We start from the raw sequence: 20,271 nt of genomic DNA, 5'->3' as shown, positions 1-20,271 counted from the left end.
GAAACAGGGTGCTGGGGATTCTGTGAGAGGCAGAAGCCTTGGCTGGAGGGCACCTTAGGCTAAGGGTCTGTGAGCAATCATCCCGTGTTGCGATTCCTTCTGGGTAGAAGAAGTGAGATTTGGGAAATAAGTGGGTAGGGGCAAAAGGAGAGAAGAGTTTGATGGAAGTGGATGGAATCAGGAAGAGAAATAGGAGAATTCTTTATGGTACTTTTTAAAGGAAAGTCAAAGATTCAGAATTAGAATCTTGTAGTGCATGGACCCAGATATCTGCCTTCAGTTAATCTTCCAAATTGGGAAGATAAGCAGAATGGAAGTGTGAGAAGCAATTGCTTTTACAACCCATAAATCTCAACAGATCAGTCCCTGTGCCCGAATACTTCATCTATATTTTCCTGTTTTTAAATTTTCCCCCCTACTTTGGTATATGAAGGGGGAAGACTAAAAAGTTTGCCAAGGGCAGGGTAGGGAACAGGGAAAGATGAGGAAGAAGTCCTGGGTAAACCAGATACCCGGATAAAACAGGAAAACTGCAGGATAAGGGGTGTCCTCTGTTCACTCCTAACCACTGCCAGTGTTCTCAGCCCTGTGGGGCAACTGAAGTGTGCCTCTGGGATGTTAGGAGGTAAGCGAGGTTGGAAAGGGGGCCGACCGGCCAGGCTGCAGGGTATGGTTGAGAACGGCAGTCTCCTTAAGCAGACTCATCAGACTTTGGCGCTACCAGGGAGTCATCTGTTTGTTTGCTTATCTGTTGTCTGTTTGTAATATGGTTGTTAAGGGCAAGTCAGTGGCAAAGAGGGGGCCATTAAATGTGTCAAGCTAGTTCAGTCATCAGAAGCAGAGAGAGAGAGAGAGAGAGAGAGAGAGGAGAAAGAAGAGACAGAGAAAGAGAGAGAGAATTGGGATTTTTCAAGGGAGAGTTTCCAAATCAGGTTCCCTCCCTCTCCTGGTCCACATGCTTAAGCAGCATTGCACCAAGAAAAGAAAAGCTGGGCCTCATCCTTGTCTCACAGGAGCAATGAACCTACACCACTGAGATGTTAGCTGAAATAAAGATTGTATGTCAGTGCAGTGCTCTGCGGAGCTCTGCCTCTGCACTGCCCAGCCTGTTTTCCCATCACAGACAGGATGTGTCATGGGGACCCTGCCCACCTCCCAGCCTTGGCTCCCATGATATTGGGCTCAGGGCCCTCAGGCGTCCAGTTTGTTGCTGGAAGGGCAGTGGAACGCCCTAGACCTCGGGGTATCTTTAGGAGAGCCTGCCTCGGGTAAGGAGCAGGTATGGGGAAAGGGGGGATGCCCAGGGTGAGACTCATGATTGAATGTCCTTCTTTTGTTTCTTTATCTGTGGAGAGGTTCCTTGAAAAAGTACGCTATAGAATTTCTGCCCTCTCTCGATCGTGTAAATGTCCCCCACTCTTAGCTGGTAAATAGATTGGATTGGACACAGCAGCCCCCAAAAGCACTGGCCTTGTAGAGTGAGGGGCCATCCTTAGGGGGTCCTTCATGCCTTTCCCTGCTGTAGTCACTGTCATGGGCTTGTGGTGCTAGAGGAGCCCTTTGTGAAAAGGGAGATGGAGGGATGGAGGGAAGGCTCAGCCTTGAATCACAGACCGGAAATGGGGCAGATCCGTTGTCTCCCGCAAGATCCAGATAGCTTGCCTCTCATTTGTTATAGCCTTGTTGTTATTGTTATTATTAAATTTCTGTGCTGTTAGTTCTTTCTTTGTTTCGTAGGGTTTTCTGTGAATTTCTAAATTTTAGGTTTGGTACTAAACTAATAGAACACAATTAAAAAGTAGGGAAGGAGGGAATAACCCCCATATTTCTTGGAAACCAGAACACAACCAGTGCAGCAGCTGTCACGCAGAGAAACCTGCTGGCCCTCCTGGCTCTGAGGTCCCACTCTCCCCACGCGCATGTACGCCCACAGCAGTGAACTTGCCGAACACTCACCTCACACCCTCCCTCTCTCCCTTCCAATTCCATTCTCTGACAGGTACAGGGGGAACAAAGGGTGAAACACAGCCTCCACCCCCAGCTTCCTTCCCTGATCGTAAGACACCTTACAGACACCTTACAGAGCCAGCAGACAGGGGCCAGAAATGACTTCAGGATATGAGGATCAAAGCTCCTTGGTCCCGTGCCTTGTTGGTGTTACCGGCACAAGTGAGCACAGGGCAGAAGTGAATAGGTTATGTTTTGGGCTCCTGCAGCCAAAAACATTGTTTCAATCCCTAGCAGGAAACTCTTCCCTTAGAGGATGGTTTTTCCCTCTTGAGCTAGAGCACTGCTCTTCTTGTAAAACAGCAATAGTTCAGGGGCATGAACTTATTTCAGTTATTAACTTATGTACTTGTAGAAAGTTTCCTCTGCCACCCCAGCAGGAAAGGGGCACTTTGGAGGAGGGAGGATGGCTTCTGTCAGTGGGGAGGAGGGCAGGCGTGGGCAGGCCGCCCTAGGGATAACAGGACACTGGGCACTGGGAGATGAGGTGCTGGGCCTGCCCACTTCACTGCTTGCTCCGGGCTGTTCGACTCACAACAGGCACCAGAAAATCCGAGATAAAGCCCTGCGAGAGCGCTAATCTTGCATCAGCTGACTCCCTTCCCAGGCCCTCTCCAGGTGCTTGCTGAACTCTTGTTCTCTTACACCAGCTGTAGCTGCCACCCAGCATCCCCCTTGGCTGACCCCCATTGCCTACTCCTCCTCAGCAAGCTGTTTGGGGGCCCTCAGTCTAGTTGGCAGCCCTGGCAGGACAATGTATGCCTTTCCTAGGATCTCTGGAGTAGTGTCTGTAGTCGTGGGAGCAAAGCTCTTATTCACCTGAGTTCTTTTTTTTTTTTAATTTTTATTTTATATTGGAGCAGAGTCGATTAACAGTGTTGTGTTATTTTCAGGTGTAGAGCAAAGTGATTCAGTTATACGTATCCATGTATCTATTCTTTTTCAAATCTCTTCCCATTTAGGTTATTACAGAATATTGAGCAGAGTTCCCTGGGCTATACAATAGGTCCCTGTTGTTTACCTATTTTAAATACAGCAGTGTTTACGTGTCAATCCCAAACTCCCAATCTATCCCTCCCTCCCATCCTTCCCCCCTGGTAACCGTAAGTTCATTCTCTTAGTCTCTGAGTCTGTTTCTGTTTTGTAAATAAGTTCATCTGTGTCATTTTTTTGTTTTGCAGATTCTGCATAAAAGAAATGTCGTATGATATTTGTCTTTCTCTGTCTGACTTACTTCACTTAGTACCATAATCACCTGAGTTCTTGAGGCAGGAGACTCCGGACCCTGGATTCTATCCACATAGTTTGCTGGGGGGTCTTTGTGGCCTGAGCAACCAGGACCTTCTGTGTCACCGAATGCCGCAGCCAGGCCTGCTGCCACTTGCGAGCCATTTGGACCCTATGTGGGGGTGATATTAAAAATATTTAATGAGACTATCAAGGTGCTGCCCATACCGTGCACGCCGGCAGAATATGAGCCCTGGTTCAGCTGCAGGGCACCCAGGAGGGCACTGGTCATTGTCACCACTGCACAGAGGTTTCCAGCCCCTTCCTCTCCCCCTCTTCACTGACCTTGATACTAAGCCCTAGGACTTCCTCTGGTACTTCTGGCATCTAATTCATTAAAACTGACTCCTGCTGGCTCTGAACAGAGCCCTCTCCCCCTGTTTAAGGTCAGCATATGAGGGAATGATTTTCCAGTTGCCCGGTCACCATTTTCACCCTAAGGTAGGCTACAATCATGCAGATAAAGAACTTACCTATGTGGGCAAAAAATCACCCAGGACAACCTACAGCAGGAGAGGACGGAGTGATGACTTGATAAAGGCATTGAGGCCTGTTAACGCAGCTCAAGCTAGAATACCAACATGTCACAGTATATTGACACAGATGTGGAGAGTGGTCCAGCCCACTGACCATGAGGCAACTTCTGGTCTCCAGGGGACATACTAAACACACACACACACACACACACGCACACGCACACACACACACATGTACGTACTTACGTACGTTTCTGAATCTCAGAGTCCCAGGAGCCAGCATTCGGAGGCCAGTTCCCTCCTGTCCCACTATTCGTCTGCCTCCCTCACTGAGCTTTCAGCAAAACTTCTGCTTCCCAGCCAAGACACACAAGAAGGAAATTCCACTCTAAAGTTAGGCGGTGCAGAGATGCCACAAACCACAGAGAAATGCGAAGGAGTAAACAGCACCAGCTGGATCTTAAACTTAATCTTGCCCTTTTAAATTTAGGAGAGTTTACGTGGGCAGCCGCAGGACAGGGTGATACAGTGAATGTGTCCCATGCCTTCAAAACCTACCCACGTGTAGGAAGATATTTGGGGATGCTCAAGTAATTGGGGTTTCTAGAATTGTTTTGACCACCTTAGAGCACAGAATATGGTTTGTCTAGGGGCTTCTGAGAAGAGGCTGGGCGGCGGAAGATTGAGCTCAATTTTTAACTGATCAATCTCAGCCTACTTTTCTAGCTATCGATGGGCTCCAGCACCCACCGCCCCCACCCCCGACCCCCACCAGATGCTTCTTGATCTCTTTCCAGGCAGAGAGAACGGGCTGTCTGATGTCAGGACACCCCACGTCCAGATCTGAAAGAACATTACCTCAAGGGCAAAGGGAGGGCCGTTTGGAGCAGGGATTCTATGTAAGCGACTGAGACCTGGTCGTCTGCTCTTAAAGAAAGACATAGGGATGAAGAGACCAAGGGCCTCGGGCACTTCCCATACACCACTTTTTTAAGCCATTCAATCCTGAGAGGCGTCCTTATCCCTCTTACTGATGAGGGAACAAAGGCTTAGGGGAATTAAGCACTGTGCTCAAGGTCAAAGCAGCTCAAAGCCCCCTTGCTGTTCGAGTTCAGGCCCATCCCCTTCCAGGTCTGCTCCTGCAAGGCCCTAATACATGTTATGAGCTCACAGCTGAGGTCAGCACAGTGAGCGGTTACTGGTGGAGCTTCCACCGACCTTCGGTTCAGTCGCAGCTCTGAGGCCACAGTGACGGGTTTGCTCCTGCCACTGTCAATGAGCTGCCCGGTGCCGGGCCTTCTTAGCCTGCCTTGTCTCCGAAACAGATGCTGCTGGGCATAAGGTAGGAATGGGTCATCCCCTACAGATGGAGTAAAAAACCCTCAAAAGGTGAAACCCTTAGGATGCAGGAATACCATTCTGCCATGTTTTGTGAAAATCATCTTTAAAAAAAAAATCAAGTAATATACTGCCCAGCCCCTACTGAGCTGGCTTTGTGAACTCATCAAACATCCTCAGGCCCTGTGCCTTTACTCACACTTTCTTCCCCTTATGAAATCTTTCCAACTATCTCCTGGGAACCACCATCCACAGCTCTAATGACTTCCTCCGCTGCTCACAACAGAATTCATATACACCTGTTGTGGCACTTTCCTCACTGCTTCCAGTGACCCCTGTGCGCTCTGTCCCCCCAGCAGATGGAGACTTCTGTGGGAGCAGTCTGAGCTTTAATCCTACTCCTCCAAGGCAGAGCATCTAACCCCACGGCTGCCTGCGGATGCCCTCTGGTGGCTCTTCAGGGTAATGACAACACAAAGGTGCCCGGAAGAGTACGGGGTAGGCTCTTTATTGGGTGGTTATTGCTGTACGACAGGGGTCAGATGAGACACAAGCAGCGTCAGCCCCAGGAATGTGGCTCTCCTCTCCCAGTGGGTGTGTTTCTTCAGAAAATCCCACGAGGCTGGGACAAGTGAGCCCAAGGTTAGAAGTGGAACTGGAAAGCCTCGGTCGCGTGCTGCTTCCAGGGCTCCAGGCTGGGCAGCAGGGAGGAGATGCCCATGACGTGCCAGGTCTCCCCATCCGACACCATCGAGGTCTGGTAGGACAGCAGCTGCACCTCCGACTCTGCCAGGAGGCCTGGAAGTAGAAGAAACCCCTGGTTGGCACAGGGCTGGGGGGAAGGAGAAGCAAGAGGCTGGGAGCAGGCTCACAAGACTTGAGTTCCCAAGATCAATGTTGCAACGGGGGTGATGGTCTCAGAATCAAAGCGCTGAGACAGGGAACAAAGGGCTCTGCCCAGGTCCCTCGCTATTCTGCAGGCTTTAGGAACACCCTGGCCATCAGGCAAGGCAGGGGAGGGAAGATCAACCACAAAGAGCCAGAGCTGGACCTGCTGGCTGCCAGTTTTACCCAGACCATCAGCAAAGGGGAAAAGCAGGGGAAAGTTCCCCTGGGCAGCTGGCAACGATAGTGAAATTAGGCCCTTGGAGGCCTGTGGACACACACTCTCTGCCATACTTGGAAGTGCTCCGAACTCCCAGGAGCCCGAGCGCCAGGGGACAGGAGCAGATCCAAGATGCCCACGACATCTGGAGGGGATGCCCTGACATGCTTTGTTGGATCAGGCTGGCCACCACCGGGCCTGCGGTCAGAAGGAAACCTGCAACTTAATTCTGAGCTCCTGGGATACAGCTCTACAGGCAGTTCTCAACTGTGTCCTTGCTGTGGTGAGCACCTGCCTATCAATAGGGGCTCTGGGGCCCTAGCCCTGACGCACCGCTCGACGACCTTAGATAAGGCACTTAACCTCAGAACTCCATACCGGCTCCCCAAATGTCCTGGAACCTGCTGCAGATCCAGTGATGCCGGCAGGCATGGAGAGGGGCCGAAGGAGGCAAAAGTCCACGGAGCCCAGTCCCAGGACAGAGCCCTCAACACACACCCACCGCTGCCTCAAGGGCACCGGCTGGCCCGACAGGTCCCTCCTCACCAATCATGGTCGGCAGCATCGCAGGGTTGGAGGGGTGAGTCCTGAACATGAGCAGCGGCAGGCCCCGGTGGAGAGGCACCTCTGGTCTGAAGACAGCTCCGTTGAGTGCCTGCAGCACAGGCGTGGTGCCCTGGACCCAGCCCACAGCCTGGTAGGGGGCACCTGCCAGGGCCACGGTCAGGAGGCATTTCCCGCAGCCCTGCTCCCCTGGTGCAGCAGGGCTGTGGGAAGTGGTTACCTGCAGAGAGAAGGCAAAAAGGCACAGTGACGCCCATCCCCTCCCTAGGCCTAATCGCCAATTTATAGGGCTTCAGTGCTGCGGCCACGCCACGCTCAGCAAATCAGGGCTCGGCGGGGGGGAGAGGGCAGATGGGGAAGCCACGAGGGGCGGCAGAGGCTAAGAGGATGTGTGGCGAGCTCCCGGAGTCTGCAGACTAACCAGGAACCCGGGTGCCGTGGTAAAGGGGCACTGGTTGGAGAATCGGGGCCGAGCACGCCGGGCTATCTCCCAGCTCCCAGCCGGGCTCCTCGATTTCCTCAGCTGTGAAGTGGGGCTACTGCTGCCCCTCCCACTCACAGAGCACTTATACACAAAGCACTTTCACGAGTATTAGTTCACTCATAGCGATGCTCGGGGCCGGTGGTATCTGCACTCTGCAAGTGAAGAGATCACAGCTACTTCTCACAGGCAGACACTGTCACCTGCAGGACTGGCGCCCAGGGCTCCCGCTCGGGGAGCAGAGCTGCAAGGTGCTCTGAACGCAGGCGAGAAAAGCAGTGCTGACCCGGGATGGAGGGGATGGAGAGGAGGGGAGGGGAGGGGAGGGGTGCGCACATCGAGGCCGGACTCTTTCACCAGCAGCTTGGCATTCACCAGGTTCACCTCCACCTGACGGGAAGCATCCTTCAGGAGGCCAACGATGACGGCGGGGGTCAGGCAGTTCCCAGAGTTTTTCAGGGACAATCCTGGGGACCCAGAGAAGCCACCGTAAGGCCACTGTGTGTAGAACAACAAGGGGGTGGGCAGCACATCACTGGCCCCGAGCTCTGGGTCACAGCTCCTCACTGACCTGGGGGCCCAACTCCAGCCTGCCAGGCGGTTCTGCTTTCCTCTGCAGGCAGAGAGGTGGCCGGGGTGGGGGACACACGGGGGGTCCAGGACAGGACACCGGGGATGCTCTACACCAGTTTAAGAAGCTCTTCTCCAGAACCCGGCCTAACTCTGCTGCCCCGCACACCTGCCCCTGGCCTGTCCGCCCTGGCCTGCCTGTCCTTCCCCAAAAGGACACTTGAAAATTATCCTACCCTCAGCCCTACCCGGCACTCAGGCCCTTGCCAGCCTCGGGAAATGGAAGCAGGAAGGGGCGACTAAAGCAGCTGGGCCCACTCCCCTGTCTTGTCTCCTTGAGGCCTCGGCACCCCGGCCAGCGAGGCCCCCGGCTCTGCCCCTGCCTGGTACCTGCAATGCTCAGGTTCTACCTGCCTCCACTCCAGTCTCTCCCCAAGGGAGGGGATGCCCAATGGTCAACGGGGAGGACAAGCCCCTGCAGGGGTCAGGGGACCGGAGCCCTCCCTGGTCTCTCAACCACGCCTGCACAGGGCTGGACCCACTGCACAGGCGGCCAGAGCCTGCAGAGGGGCAGACAGCGGGGACTGCGGAGCAAATGCCCCTGCGGGCATCAGCCTGCCCGAGGGCCCACCTGAGGATGTCAGAGCACAAAATGTCCTCGCCGCCTGCCTCGTCTGACACCCCCGCCCCGGCTTTCACTTCACAGGTGAAGAACTCACAGCTCAGAGAAGGAAAAGTCCCACAGCAGGTAAGCAACAGGGTCAAAACCAGAATAAAATGTTCTGTTGCTTCACCCGGACTCCCTCCACCAATCCTACTGCCTCGCACGTGAAATTCCAAATCTTACGGAGGTCCCTCTTGCATCCCAAACATGCATGTCTTAAAAAGACTGCATCAACGTGATTTACGAAAATTAAGTATATCTCCCAGTAACTTTTTGTACTCATCCTCGTCAGTAGCAAGCAAGCCATACTCAGACCAAACATGAAGCGCGGAGTCACGAGAGCGGGGTCACCTCTGCGTCCCTCACTGGTCTGTGCCTGCAGCAGACACGCCCGGTGGGGTGCCGAGTCCATGCCCCTCTTCCCTCTCCCTCTGCAGAGTTCCCGGCTTACCCTGTGTTACCACCTGAATGGTCCCTTTGGGGGACCCAGCCCAGGCTTGCATCAGTGCCCCAAGAGCTTCTGCCAGACCAATCCAAGGCTTGGTGTGTGGAGAGAAGGCACTGGTGAGGGCCTGGGCGTTTACCTGCAGAGACAGGGGAGCAGGGCAGAGGTCAGGAAGGGACGGGACAGGGCACACCTGCCCAACTTGGCCCCCAAGCAAGGTCTTACTGCTGAGACTCAGCTCCACGTGGAGAGCAGGTGGCATGGGGCCACCCTTGCTTTGGGTGCCTGGGGGGTGATAACCTCCACTAGCCAGCAACGAGGTGACAACAACGTGTTCCCACAGCTGAGGAGAGCTATAGAGCCAGAAGAGGGCACAGAAGGCTAAGACCACTCCAACTGCCAGAAGGCAGTGGGAAGATGGGGAAGAGGACATCTCCCTCTTCTCTGAACATGTGCCAGCGCCCCCAGCCCACTCCACCGGAGACTTGTTTCTCCTGTGCTGGGGAAGGAAGATGGGTCTTTGACATAAAACGTATGGGGAGGGCTTCCCTGGTGGCACAGTGGTTGAGAGTCCACCTGCCGACGCAGGAGACATGGGTTCGTGCCCTGGTCCGGGAAGATCCCACATGCCGCGGAGCGGCTGGGCCCGTGAGCCATGGCCGCTGAGCCTGTGCGTCCGGAGCCTGTGCTTCGCAACAGGAGAGGCCACAACAGTGAGAGGCCCGCGTACCGCAAAAAAAAAAAAATCACAATTTGTAAGGCTGGATTTATATACCTTTTTTTTGTTTTTTTGGTCATGCCGCAGCTTGTGGAATCTCAGTTCCCCAACCAGGGATTGAACCCAGGCCATGGCAGTGAAAGCGCAGAATCCTAAACACTAGACCACCAGGGAACTCCCTGGATTCATACACTTCTGATGATCCTATCACTCTTTAAAAGTTGACTCCTGTGAAGTCCACCACAGGCCTGCTAGGCAGTTGAAGAAGGCAGAAGCCACGTAATCTTCTGACGTTGTAAGTCTACGGTCTGGCTGGCTGGACCCCCAGCAGGGGCTTGATAACGAAAACCAGCTTGTTCTGTGTCAAAATGTCTATTCCATCTTGTGGCTCTGAGTTAAGTATCTGGCCACTTATGCTGAGGCAACTTGTAAAGAGAACCATCTAAGAAGGATTCAATTAGAAACCCGGGTTGGGGGCTTCCCTGGTGGCGCAGTGGTTGAGAGTCCGCCTGCTGATTCAGGGGACACGGGTTCGTGCCCCGATCCGGGAGGATCCCGCGTGCCGCGGAGAGGCTGGGTCCGTGAGCCATGGCCGCTGAACCTGCGCGTCTGGAGCCTGTGCTCCACAACGGGAGAGGCCACAGCAGTGAGAGGCCCGCGTAACGCAAAAAAAAAAAAAAAAGAAACCCGGGTTGGATGCAAATCAGGCAGCTCTAAGATGTAATGAAAAGAAAACACGGACGCTTCTATTCCTGTTTTCATAAAGACACAACTGGCAGAGAATTAAGAGAGACTTGTGATGACAGAAACAACCAAGGAGGCGGGACCCCCAGCAGACCCTTCTGTGTAAGGGGCATCCTGGTGTGATCGCATCCTGCGGCCGGGTCCCCTTTGATCCTCTCCGAAGGGCACAGAAAGGGCAGTGAGTCCCAGAGCTGCAGGGGGAGAACTGAAGGGCCAGGCCACAGCTGGGGTGTGAAAGCCTGCAGCAGGCAGCAGGAAAGTGCTCAACTGAGAAGCCCCAAAGGCAGGCGTCACGCTTGGTCAGGTGCCTGCACAGGCCAGGGCGGTGCTTCCCCCAGGTCTGCTGAGTAAAAGGAGCGTCTGTCTTCTCTAGAAGATGAGTGGGAGCCTCCAGGAAGAGCCAATGCACTGGGGCGCCAACCTGACCCTAATGCTAGTCTGTGCCTCACGTTAGAGCAGAACTGGAGAGGACCCGGTAAAGAATGAGGGACAGAGGAGTTTCCCATGTGACAAATATGTCTTTCTTACAAATGCCTGCTCTACCCCACCGGCCATTGTGGCTGGAGAGTTCAATTTGCCTAAGTTTAACAATTTGACTAGGAGATGTGACCTCTTAGGTAAGAAGGGGACATTTTGTGGGCCCATTTGACGGAGCTGGTGTTGAGTCCCCGTCATGAAAAGGCCTGGAATGCCACCACTCCCTGAATAACTCATAAGGGCTGCACCGCTGAGGGCTGGACCCTGCCTTGTGAGTGGACAGAAAAAAGAAAAGCCCAGCCCAGACTGGGTGGCAATGGTCACGGTGGCCCAAACCTCGCCTGGGTCCCCTCCAGCCTCACGGGGGGAGGAATGAACTGCTCAGAAGCCCACGGCATGCAAAGGGAGTGAGAAAGCGTGCCCCGTCTTGAGAAGCGCACAGACACAGCGCAGAGAGAGGGTGCAGACGTGGATGTGGATGTGTCTTTGTTGACCACCGAGCTGTGGCCACTGCCAGGCTGTCCCAGCCTGCCCGTTGCACCTGCGAAGGCTGCCCCCGAGGAGCCCTCCTACGGGACAGCAGGAGGCTCCTCTACTTTCTCAGGGTGTAGAGGCCACAGTGGCCTGGGCTCTTAAACCAGGGCTGGCAGGGTTGAACAAAGCATCCTGTGTCTCTCCTGCCGCAGTTCTGTCCTCAGAAGCGAAAATGCCTGTGTTGAGGGTCAGCCAGGAGGGTCAGGGACTACCCCCCAGCCGCGCCCCAACTCTCATTCATTATTGGTTAAATGCTCCAGGCAGAGCCACATGAACTGCAGAGAAGCTTACATCCTTTTGGTTTTGGTGGTGTTTTCTTTTCTGTTGTTTGTCCTCTGAGAACTTAGAATTTAATTAAGAACTAAGATATAAACTCATGAAACGTCAATAATAGGAGAGAATGTGGCTCACTGCAAAAGGGTTGGGATGGAGCTAGAAAGGCCAAGCAAGTCTTCGTGAAGGGGCAGGTGGCACGCAAGCCCCTTGATGGACAGCTATGCCTTCCTTGTTCACCTCCACATCCCCAAAGGGCTCTGACAGTATCTGGTACCCACTGGGGCTTAGGGACCATCTGAAGACTGAGTGAATGAGACAGGACTTGAAGTATAAGTCAGGTTCAGCTTGGAAGAAGAACACATACCGGGAAGGGCCCACTGTGAACACAGTCAAGAAACCAGGATTTGGGGGAAAGAAAGGGGGCCAGCTGGCTTGGAGGGTTCCTATGGGGAAGATGGGTGCAGGCTTCTGGGTAGGGCATCCCTGCTCAGGGTCCTAAGAGAGATGGGATGAAAGGGGAGCGCTCGGGGTCACGAGGTGAGAACGCCCTCTCAGGGCTTTCTCCACAGGCCGTCCCCCACCTGCCCCTACCTCGGGCATTCCGCCATCATGCCAGCCACACTCCTTCACTCCCAAGGCCTGTGGAGAACAAAGGAGCCTTTCTCCAGAGGCACTGGGAAAAAACACAATCTCAGCAGTGAGCCTACAATATAAACAAGCTGAGCTGGCTCCTTGCTGCCGGGCCTCAGCTCTCAAGGCTAAGCAGGGGCAGCTCCTGCCACCCCACCCAGCGCCGCTGGCTCAAGTACAGTCCCTTATCTTCGGCTCCCAGGGCTGAATCTGGTCCCAGCGACAACACACCCTTCTGCGACTCCTCCCTCTGACCTCCGGGCGCAGCCCCACATGGCGTACTTACTACTCCCGCCAGAGATTTCCCCTTCACCATGTCCACGAACTGGACGGCAATTTCCTCCCCGCAGCGGCTCTGGGCCTCCTTGGTACTGGCGCCCAGGTGGGGGCAGCTGATGACGTTCTCGTGGTCCACCAAGGCCCGGTCCCGGGGTGGCTCCTGCCCAGAAAGAGACACCTCTAGGTGGGCTGCTTCAGATGGCCCCAGGGAGTTGGAGGGGAAGAGGGCAGGGGTGATGCTGCCTCCTACTTCCGTTTTGTCTGGGTGGTCACTGGACTCAATAATAACCGTCTTCTTCATGAATGTTCCATCACAGCAGAGTAGACAGAGCTGTAGACCGGATTCCAATCTCAGCTCCACCACTTACTACCTATGTGCTTTTGGGCAAAATCTCCATCTCTCTGAGCCTCAGTTTCCCTATCTATAAAATGGGTTACTACTACCTACCTCCTAACACTATTATGGAGATTATGCAGTAATAAAGGAGGTTCTCAACCAGTAGTAGCTGGTATAGCTGATATTGGATTTTCCCCTCTAGCCCCTGCCCCGAGTCCAGTCCACCCCTCAGCACTTCCTGTCAGCTCTTAGCACAGAGGCAGGCTCTTTGAGGGCATTCCACACGGGTGTCGCATCCTGGCTCTCACCAGGACAGGCGGCCCACCTGGCCACCCCTACCCCACCCTCCAGTGCCCCTGCCACCCCTTCTGCTCACCGGGCACAATACAGGGGCCTTGGGCCTGTTACTTAGGCCTCCTCTCTTCTGCATTCTCCCCAGGACTCTATCGGCTCCCACGGGATTTGGCCACATAGGTCTGTGAGTGCCGGCCGCAGAGTAGTAAGTGTCATGGGGAGGCCAAAGAGAGCGGGGGGAGGTGCTGTGTTAGGGAGACGGCGACATAAACAAGGGCCAGGCACACCCTTGCCTTCAAGGAGCTGACGATGTAGCTGAGAGAGATGGCCAGGACCACAAACCCAACGCACGCTGTGCCCTGGGCAGGGAACAGACACTGAGTGCTACGGGGGGTCAGAGGGCCAGGGTCTTGCCAAGGCCGCAAAGCTGGTAACCAGCAAACCCCCGCTGCCTAATCCAAAGCCCGTGCTTTCTCCCCGATCTCCGACGCTGAGGTGGGATTTTTAAGAGAGGTGGACAGGATTCCAGTGGAAATGCTATCGGGTGTGAGGGCAGGATGGGGGCAGTGGGTGAGCAGATGCTATATCTCTGCTCCTGCACAGAGACCTAGGGACAGCAGCCTCTGGGACCAGGGGAACACGTCTAACCAGTATCCTCGGCTTCCTTCCCTCTGCGGGAAGAGAGGAAGGGAAAGGAAAGCCAACATACACTGGGTGGAATGTCTTCTTGGCAGTGGGATTCATTTCACCAGAGATCTGTATCAATACCTTAAACCCCTCTCTGCCTGCCCCAAATCCTCCGCCTCAGAACTGATCTGCTGCTCTGTCTTCCTCTGAACTTATCAACAGGGTAGCCGTCCAGGAGCCCAAGCCCAGGAATGCATCCTATATAAACTCTGAGTTTTACAGAAGACAGCACGGCTGCCTCTGTACCAGGCTCTGCACTGGGCTCCTCAAACCACAGATGTGTTACTTTTGGCGACACAATTTCTCCCGCTAGAGACAGGAAGCTCAAGGTCTTTGCACAGCTGGGCTTGCAGCCCAAGTCCCTCTGCTCTGGTCTCCCCTCTCCACCAGCACTGAGCAGGGACTCACCTCTGTGAAAACGTCCAGCGCAGCTCCAGCACACTGACCCGACTGCAGGGCCCGGAGCAGGGCGCCTTCGTCCACAATCCCTCCGCGAGCACAGTTCACCACACGCACCCCCTTCTTGCACTGGGCAAAGGTGCTGTCGTTCAGCAGGCCTGGAACGGAGGGAGGAGCTTTCCTGGGGCACTGGTGTGGGGATCTCCGTGCTCTCCCCACTGCACTGGCAACCGCACCGGCTCCATGGCCACCGCACTGGCTCCAAAGGCCCTCTCTCCCTCCCACCAGCTCTTCCCCACACACCTCCTTTCCGGGGGACCACGGTCTTTCTGGTCTCACTGCTCCCTTCTCAGATGCTCTGGGGCAGGAGATCTTGTCATGGATTTGGACCAGACTCAGTTTAGAAACATCCCAAATATCCCCGAGACATTAGTGCTGCCGGCAGTGGTCCCAGGAAGTACTCATGGGTTCGCTGGTCCTACATGTTGACCCAGCCCACCCAGACCCTGTGCATTTCTACCTAACTCACCCCTCCTTGGTCTGATGCAAGGCCATGTAACAAAACATCACCGTGCTCCATGCTCACAGGATCTGAATGGGCCACCGCCACAGCTGGTCCCCAGCATAGGCGGAAAGGCCAGACTGAGGGCCTACCCTTATCTGGTCTGTGGCTTCTGTGGCCAACCCACAAGGTAGGGGCACACCTACCTGTGGTGGAAGGCAGGAGAGGTGTGTGCACAGTGATAAAGTCACAGAGAGGCCAGATCTCCTCCAAGGGCACCTGCTGCACACCGAAGGAGGCCGAGACCTCTGGCGAAATGATGGGGTCATAACCTATGGTCTGAGGAAGTCAGAGAGAGAGAGTAAGTGTCACTGTTCATTATTAGCACTGGTATTATTAGTCACAGCAGCCATTTATGGAGCACTGACCCTATGCCCCGCACCACAGTTAAGCCTTCCCCAACACCTGTCTACCTCTCATGACAATACAACCGGGTTGGTACTATTCTTCTTCCTTCATTAGAGCTGAAGGAAGTGGAGCTTACACACTGGAGGGGGCGGCGCCAGAGTTCAAAGGCAGGTTCGCCCACCTCCAAGCGCTGAACCACGAACGGGTGCGGGAACAACCGGTGCGCGGTTGGACCAGTGGAGCTCAGACGCCCTTGGAAAGTGGGGAGCCCACGTGAGGCGAGACGATCCTGCGGGAAGCGGTGACACGGTCGGAGGGCATGAGGGAAATGGGGGAGAAGCTGGCTGCAGCCGGAGGCCCCACAGGCCAGGAGACAGAGGCAGGTGCACCGCCCACTTCAACAGAGCGAGGAAGAGATGAGGGAGGAGGACAGTGGTGGTGCTGAGCGGGTTACCAAGGAGACGGGACTCACCACTGGGGAAGACGGTGAAACACCAGTGCTGACACCAGCGGGGAGAGTACGGTCCCCTCTCTTGAAGTTTCTTTTAACAAGACTTAAAGTGCATCTCGTTTTGGAAGGCATAACTTGGTGACTAATCGCGCAGAGAGGTATAAATGACTAACGACAAATCCTTTCAACAAGGCAGGTTTGACTGGGATGGGGAAGGACATCAAGAGAGGGCAAGTGAGACATAAAGGCACCGTGGGTGGGGAGGACCCAGAAAGGAGCCTGGTCTGGGCTGGCTGGGGAGGGGGTGGGCCCCCAAAGCAGAGGGACCGCCCTGAGGCTGCGGAGAAGGAGGGAAGTTTGACGCCTGGGAGATGGGGACAGACAAGAAACTCGGGGGTGTAAACTCCATCAACCCTATGAAATCAGCTAAAGGTCATCACATATTGATGGGAAGAGGGAAAGGTGGAGAAGACAAAGCTCAGGAGAAGGAAGAAAGGACACAGACTCATAGCGGATAATGGCAAACATCTCTAGCATTCACTATGTGTCTCAAACCTCCTTAGGTACTATTATTTCCCTGTTTTACATATGAGGAAACTAAGGTGGAGGTTAAATGGTTTAGCCAAGGTCCTAAGAGTAGCAAGTGGTAGAGCTGGGACACAAGTATTCTGACTCCAGGGCCTGCACTCCTAATGCCTACCCTGTAATCAGGGGTGGAGTGAGCAGCCCACAGCCCCACCTGAGAAAACAGGAGTAGAATGAGATGGAAACCTCTCTCCCACATCAGAAGGAATCTTGGGTGTCAGCCACACCCCTCTCAGCAGGGACAATGCTTTAAAGGTTGCCAAGGCAGCACAAGCAGCAGGGATGCATATGCCACCAGGTGAGAAGCATCCACCTCTTGCAACAGCAAAGACCTACCCACTTTCTGCCTGGTCTGCCCAGGAAGCCTTCCCAGGGCTCTCTCCATGGGCTTGGTCCATGTCTCAAAGGTATGGATGTCCTCAAGAAGGCCGGACAGCCAACTGAGCTGGGCAGGCTGGCAGGACCCAGGATACGGCCTCTGAACCAGCGAACCAGGAGCTGGACCTGAGTCCTGCCTCAGTCACTGTCGACTGTGTGTCAAGGTGCAAGTCAGTACCTCCAGACCTGGGTCCTCAACTCTACGTAAAGAAGCAGGTGGATGATTTCAAAGTCACCCCTGCTCTGACTTCCAACAATTCAACATTCCATGAAAAGAAAGCTCCCTTAGCCCTGAGAAAATGTTCAGAGTCGGCCCAGGATTAAACAAAAACAAACAGAAAGAACTTCAACAGTGGTCATCTCTAGGTGGTAGGGTTAATTTTTCTCTTTTATGCTTTCCTACGCTCGTTTAACTTTTCCCCACGGATCATGAATTTCTTTTGAAGTTAGGGAAATATACAAGTTATTTTAGAAAATAATGGCACAGAAGATCGCTGTATCAAGTCAGCACTCCTAGAGAAGAAACTGAAAACGGTTACGAACAAGGTGTCACTTTGGGGTCACGTTTTTCATCATCAGCCTTGTGGGACAACAAACGCTGGGTGGGTCCCACTCCGACCTCCGGCAGAGGTTTAGGAGAAAGAGGTTGCCTCCCAGACGCCCTACGGGATCGTGAGCTCGGGACCGCCTGAGCCCCACGTGGCCATTCCCCCAGATGTAACCTCCTCGTTTCTCTTGGGGAGAATGAAACGCCCAGGGGAGGGGAGAGGATCCTGCCCTTGTCCTCACAAGTCTTCTTTGTCCGTGGGCTCTGAGACTGGTTGAAACAACGGCCCCGTTCATTTCTAAGCCAGATGTACTTTTCCTCATGTGGAGTGGGAAGAGGGTAGGGACACCAATGGAGGTCACACAGCCAAGCCCGATGGAGGGGGTTCACACAACTCTATTGGCTCTGGGCTCCTAGGAGCCAAGAAGCAGCACGGGGCTGCCGGGAGGAAGGGTCTTGCAGGCCAAGCCTGGCCCAGTGCCCCCGCTGCAGCTGCCTGGGTCTAAAGGGAAGTGGACGGCGTGGGGTGGGGGGAAGAGGAGGGATAGCATCTTCCGCAGCGGTCAGCAGGCCCCAACTCAGCTTTCTTTCACAGAGAAACAGTACCTCGTTCATCTGCAGACAACTGCAGGGAAGAATTCTACCCTGTTCTCATTTTTCACTCAAAATACCCAGGGCGGACAGGAGCTGAGCTCAACTAAGGGCTGGGGTTCTTATATCAGGGGACCACGTTGCCAGAGATAAAAAGGGTGATAGCAGGCCCAGGGGACCAATCCCGGGTCGGGTCCTAATGTATCCTGGCTAGGTCAGATGTCGTCACGTGCAGAAATCAGGACACTCACGGTTACACACATCTATGATTCCTAGAGAGGAGCCTTGGGGAGCTGCATAAAGGGATGCCCCACCTCACCCCGTCCCAGGACTCCTGGTGTTGGGGCGGCAGAGGAACCCTAGGTTTTCAAGCGGAGCTCCAGGGTGACGTCCTAGCTGCCGTCCTAGGAGGCAGCCTTGGGAGGCTGAGCACGCTGCTTCCGGTCCCCTGGCTGACCGTGGACGGAGGAGAGCAAGAAGGCCTTCAAGGTAAAGGGACTCCAACAGGGGAGCCTAACGGTCATGCCCCCTCTCTACCCCAGAGCCAATCTTCGGGCTTAGCGTTGGTGCTCTCCCCCAACACGCTGAAACCTTACACAGAAACTCCGTATAAAACCAGAGCGATTCAAAGGGGCAGAGGTGAAGGCCCAGAGCCCCACCACCTGCTCTCTTTCTGGGCCCATACCCCAGGTCCTTATTCTATATCTGAAAATATTTGAACATCACTGCTCTAGGGCAGTAGGAATTCCAGGTACCAGACTGAGATGGCAGCCGCCTGTCCTGCGAATGGCTGAGCACAGGGACACGGAGCAGGGACTGATTAACGAGCAGGGGTCAGGAATAAAGACGGCGGTGGTGGAGTGGGGCAAAAAGCACCAGGCTGGAACTCAGGAGGCCCAGAGTCTGAGCTGGACTCCACCCCTTACTCGTCCTATTATCTTGAGCGTATCACATAAGCTCCCTGGGCCTCAGTTTCCTTATCTGTAAAACTGGGTTAATAATATTGACCCCAGAGGGTCATTGCAAGCACAGTATCTAACACAGCAGAGCTCAGTCAATATTAGCAGGACCTGAAAGAATCAGGGACAACTGGTGCCTCGGGTTCAACGTCCATCCCTCTGGGCTAACGTCAGACTCATCACAACCCTGGGCGCAAAGAAACTGTTAAGAGATGCTGGTCTGCTCCTCACAGAAAACCCTGAAAAGAAAGTGCAAGGCTCAGCCCCTGGTCGGCTGGGGCCTGTGGACCCACTCTAGGGGACAGGCCAGCTTGAATGCGTTGAGCCTCCAGAGTTATAACCTGTTATCCAGCAACACGATTGAGAAAAAGCTTCAAGCAGAAAGAACATTACAGAGTGTAAGACCCAAATGATTCAGAACACCAGCGGGCTGCAGGCTGCCAGAATTATCCTGAGACCCACATCTGCACCTGTGGCTCAAAGCAAGGACAGCAGCTGCTCTAAGGTGGAAACCAAGGCTCCTCCTAGGCCTGTGCTGGCATAAGTGGGCTCTTTGCCCACCGATCCCCACCTGGCTAAGCTCCCCCTTCCATAAGTGACCAGACAGTCCCAAAGAAAGGAAGGGAAAGGGGTGGTCCACCCCCAGTATCTGAGCCCAAGAAGGTCTCTCCTTACAGCTCCTGTGATCTGAAGGGGAGCCCCCTTTTTTTTTAAAACTATTTAATAGCTTTTATTCTGCACATTTATAAAAGTAACAGTTTTACCAGGGAAATCGTTTTCACCCAACCACCATATATCTGAAAGTATTATGTTGAAGTATAAACTCAAAATGAGGCCAAGGAGGCTCAGTAATACTGGGGCTTATAACGTAGGAGCTGAGACTTCCCCAGTCTGGAGGAGTTCCATGACCTTAGAAGAGCAGGTACTGTTGTCACTTGGAGCAAGAATGGTAGACAGAGGTCCTGCGTCAGCTACACTTTTTAGTATTGGTGAAAATGAAAACTGTCCACCTGTTTTGATGCCTGTTCAGTCACGCAAGAGAAAGCCATGAACGGTTCCCTGCTTTCACAGTCCGGTTTGCTTAGGGAGGACATTTTCCCCGGGCATGTTGGAAAAACGGGGAAAACCATGATTTCATCTGTTACACTTTTTTTTTGCACACACGTTTCACCAAAACATTTTCCTTGTAACAAAATGAAACTCTCCGAAGAGTCGTTTCGGATAGTTTAAATCCTGATGCCTTAGAGAGGGTCAGATAATAGTTGTCCATTAGCAGCCTAATTAGTGATAAACAGCCTGGTGACAGATCAGGAACACGATAAGACCCCAGGTGCCAGGAGCGCAGAGGATGATAAAGATAACCTCTACAAGCTTTGCTGTTTCGCCCGAGCCAGCCCAGCCAGAACTACTCAGTGTCCCCTACGACTCCTGGTCCACTCTATGTCTTTAATTAGGTTGTTCTCCCAAGTTACTGTAGCAAACCCAGTCCTTAATAATTGGACACCGTTGCCTAGGACCACACAGTCAACTCACTGCCA

The 20,271-nt window shown here is 53.9% G+C and overlaps 1 protein-coding gene across 1 annotated transcript in view; it reads right to left on the bottom strand.

The window, feature by feature from the left end:
* Positions 1-5,600: 5,600 nt before the first annotated feature.
* Positions 5,601-20,271, bottom strand: part of PHGDH (phosphoglycerate dehydrogenase) — a 30,866-nt gene continuing 16,195 nt past the window's right edge. Inside the window, exons 6-12 of the mRNA XM_027091126.1 lie at positions 15,021-15,153; positions 14,322-14,470; positions 12,603-12,755; positions 8,944-9,076; positions 7,595-7,725; positions 6,760-6,997; positions 5,601-5,906 (exon numbers count right to left, since the gene is read on the bottom strand). Coding sequence (XP_026946927.1) covers positions 5,752-5,906; positions 6,760-6,997; positions 7,595-7,725; positions 8,944-9,076; positions 12,603-12,755; positions 14,322-14,470; positions 15,021-15,153 — 1,092 coding nt within the window. The 3' untranslated portion in view covers positions 5,601-5,751. The remainder of the gene's footprint in view (positions 5,907-6,759; positions 6,998-7,594; positions 7,726-8,943; positions 9,077-12,602; positions 12,756-14,321; positions 14,471-15,020; positions 15,154-20,271) is intronic.

This window comes from Aethalodelphis obliquidens, unplaced genomic scaffold, assembly GCF_003676395.1.
Source record: "Aethalodelphis obliquidens isolate GAN/ISIS:26980383/991018 unplaced genomic scaffold, ASM367639v1 scaffold70, whole genome shotgun sequence".
Lineage (NCBI taxonomy): Eukaryota > Metazoa > Chordata > Mammalia > Artiodactyla > Delphinidae > Aethalodelphis > Aethalodelphis obliquidens.
Note: the sequence above shows the minus strand (reverse complement) of the source record. Positions and strands in the feature narration are given on the sequence as shown.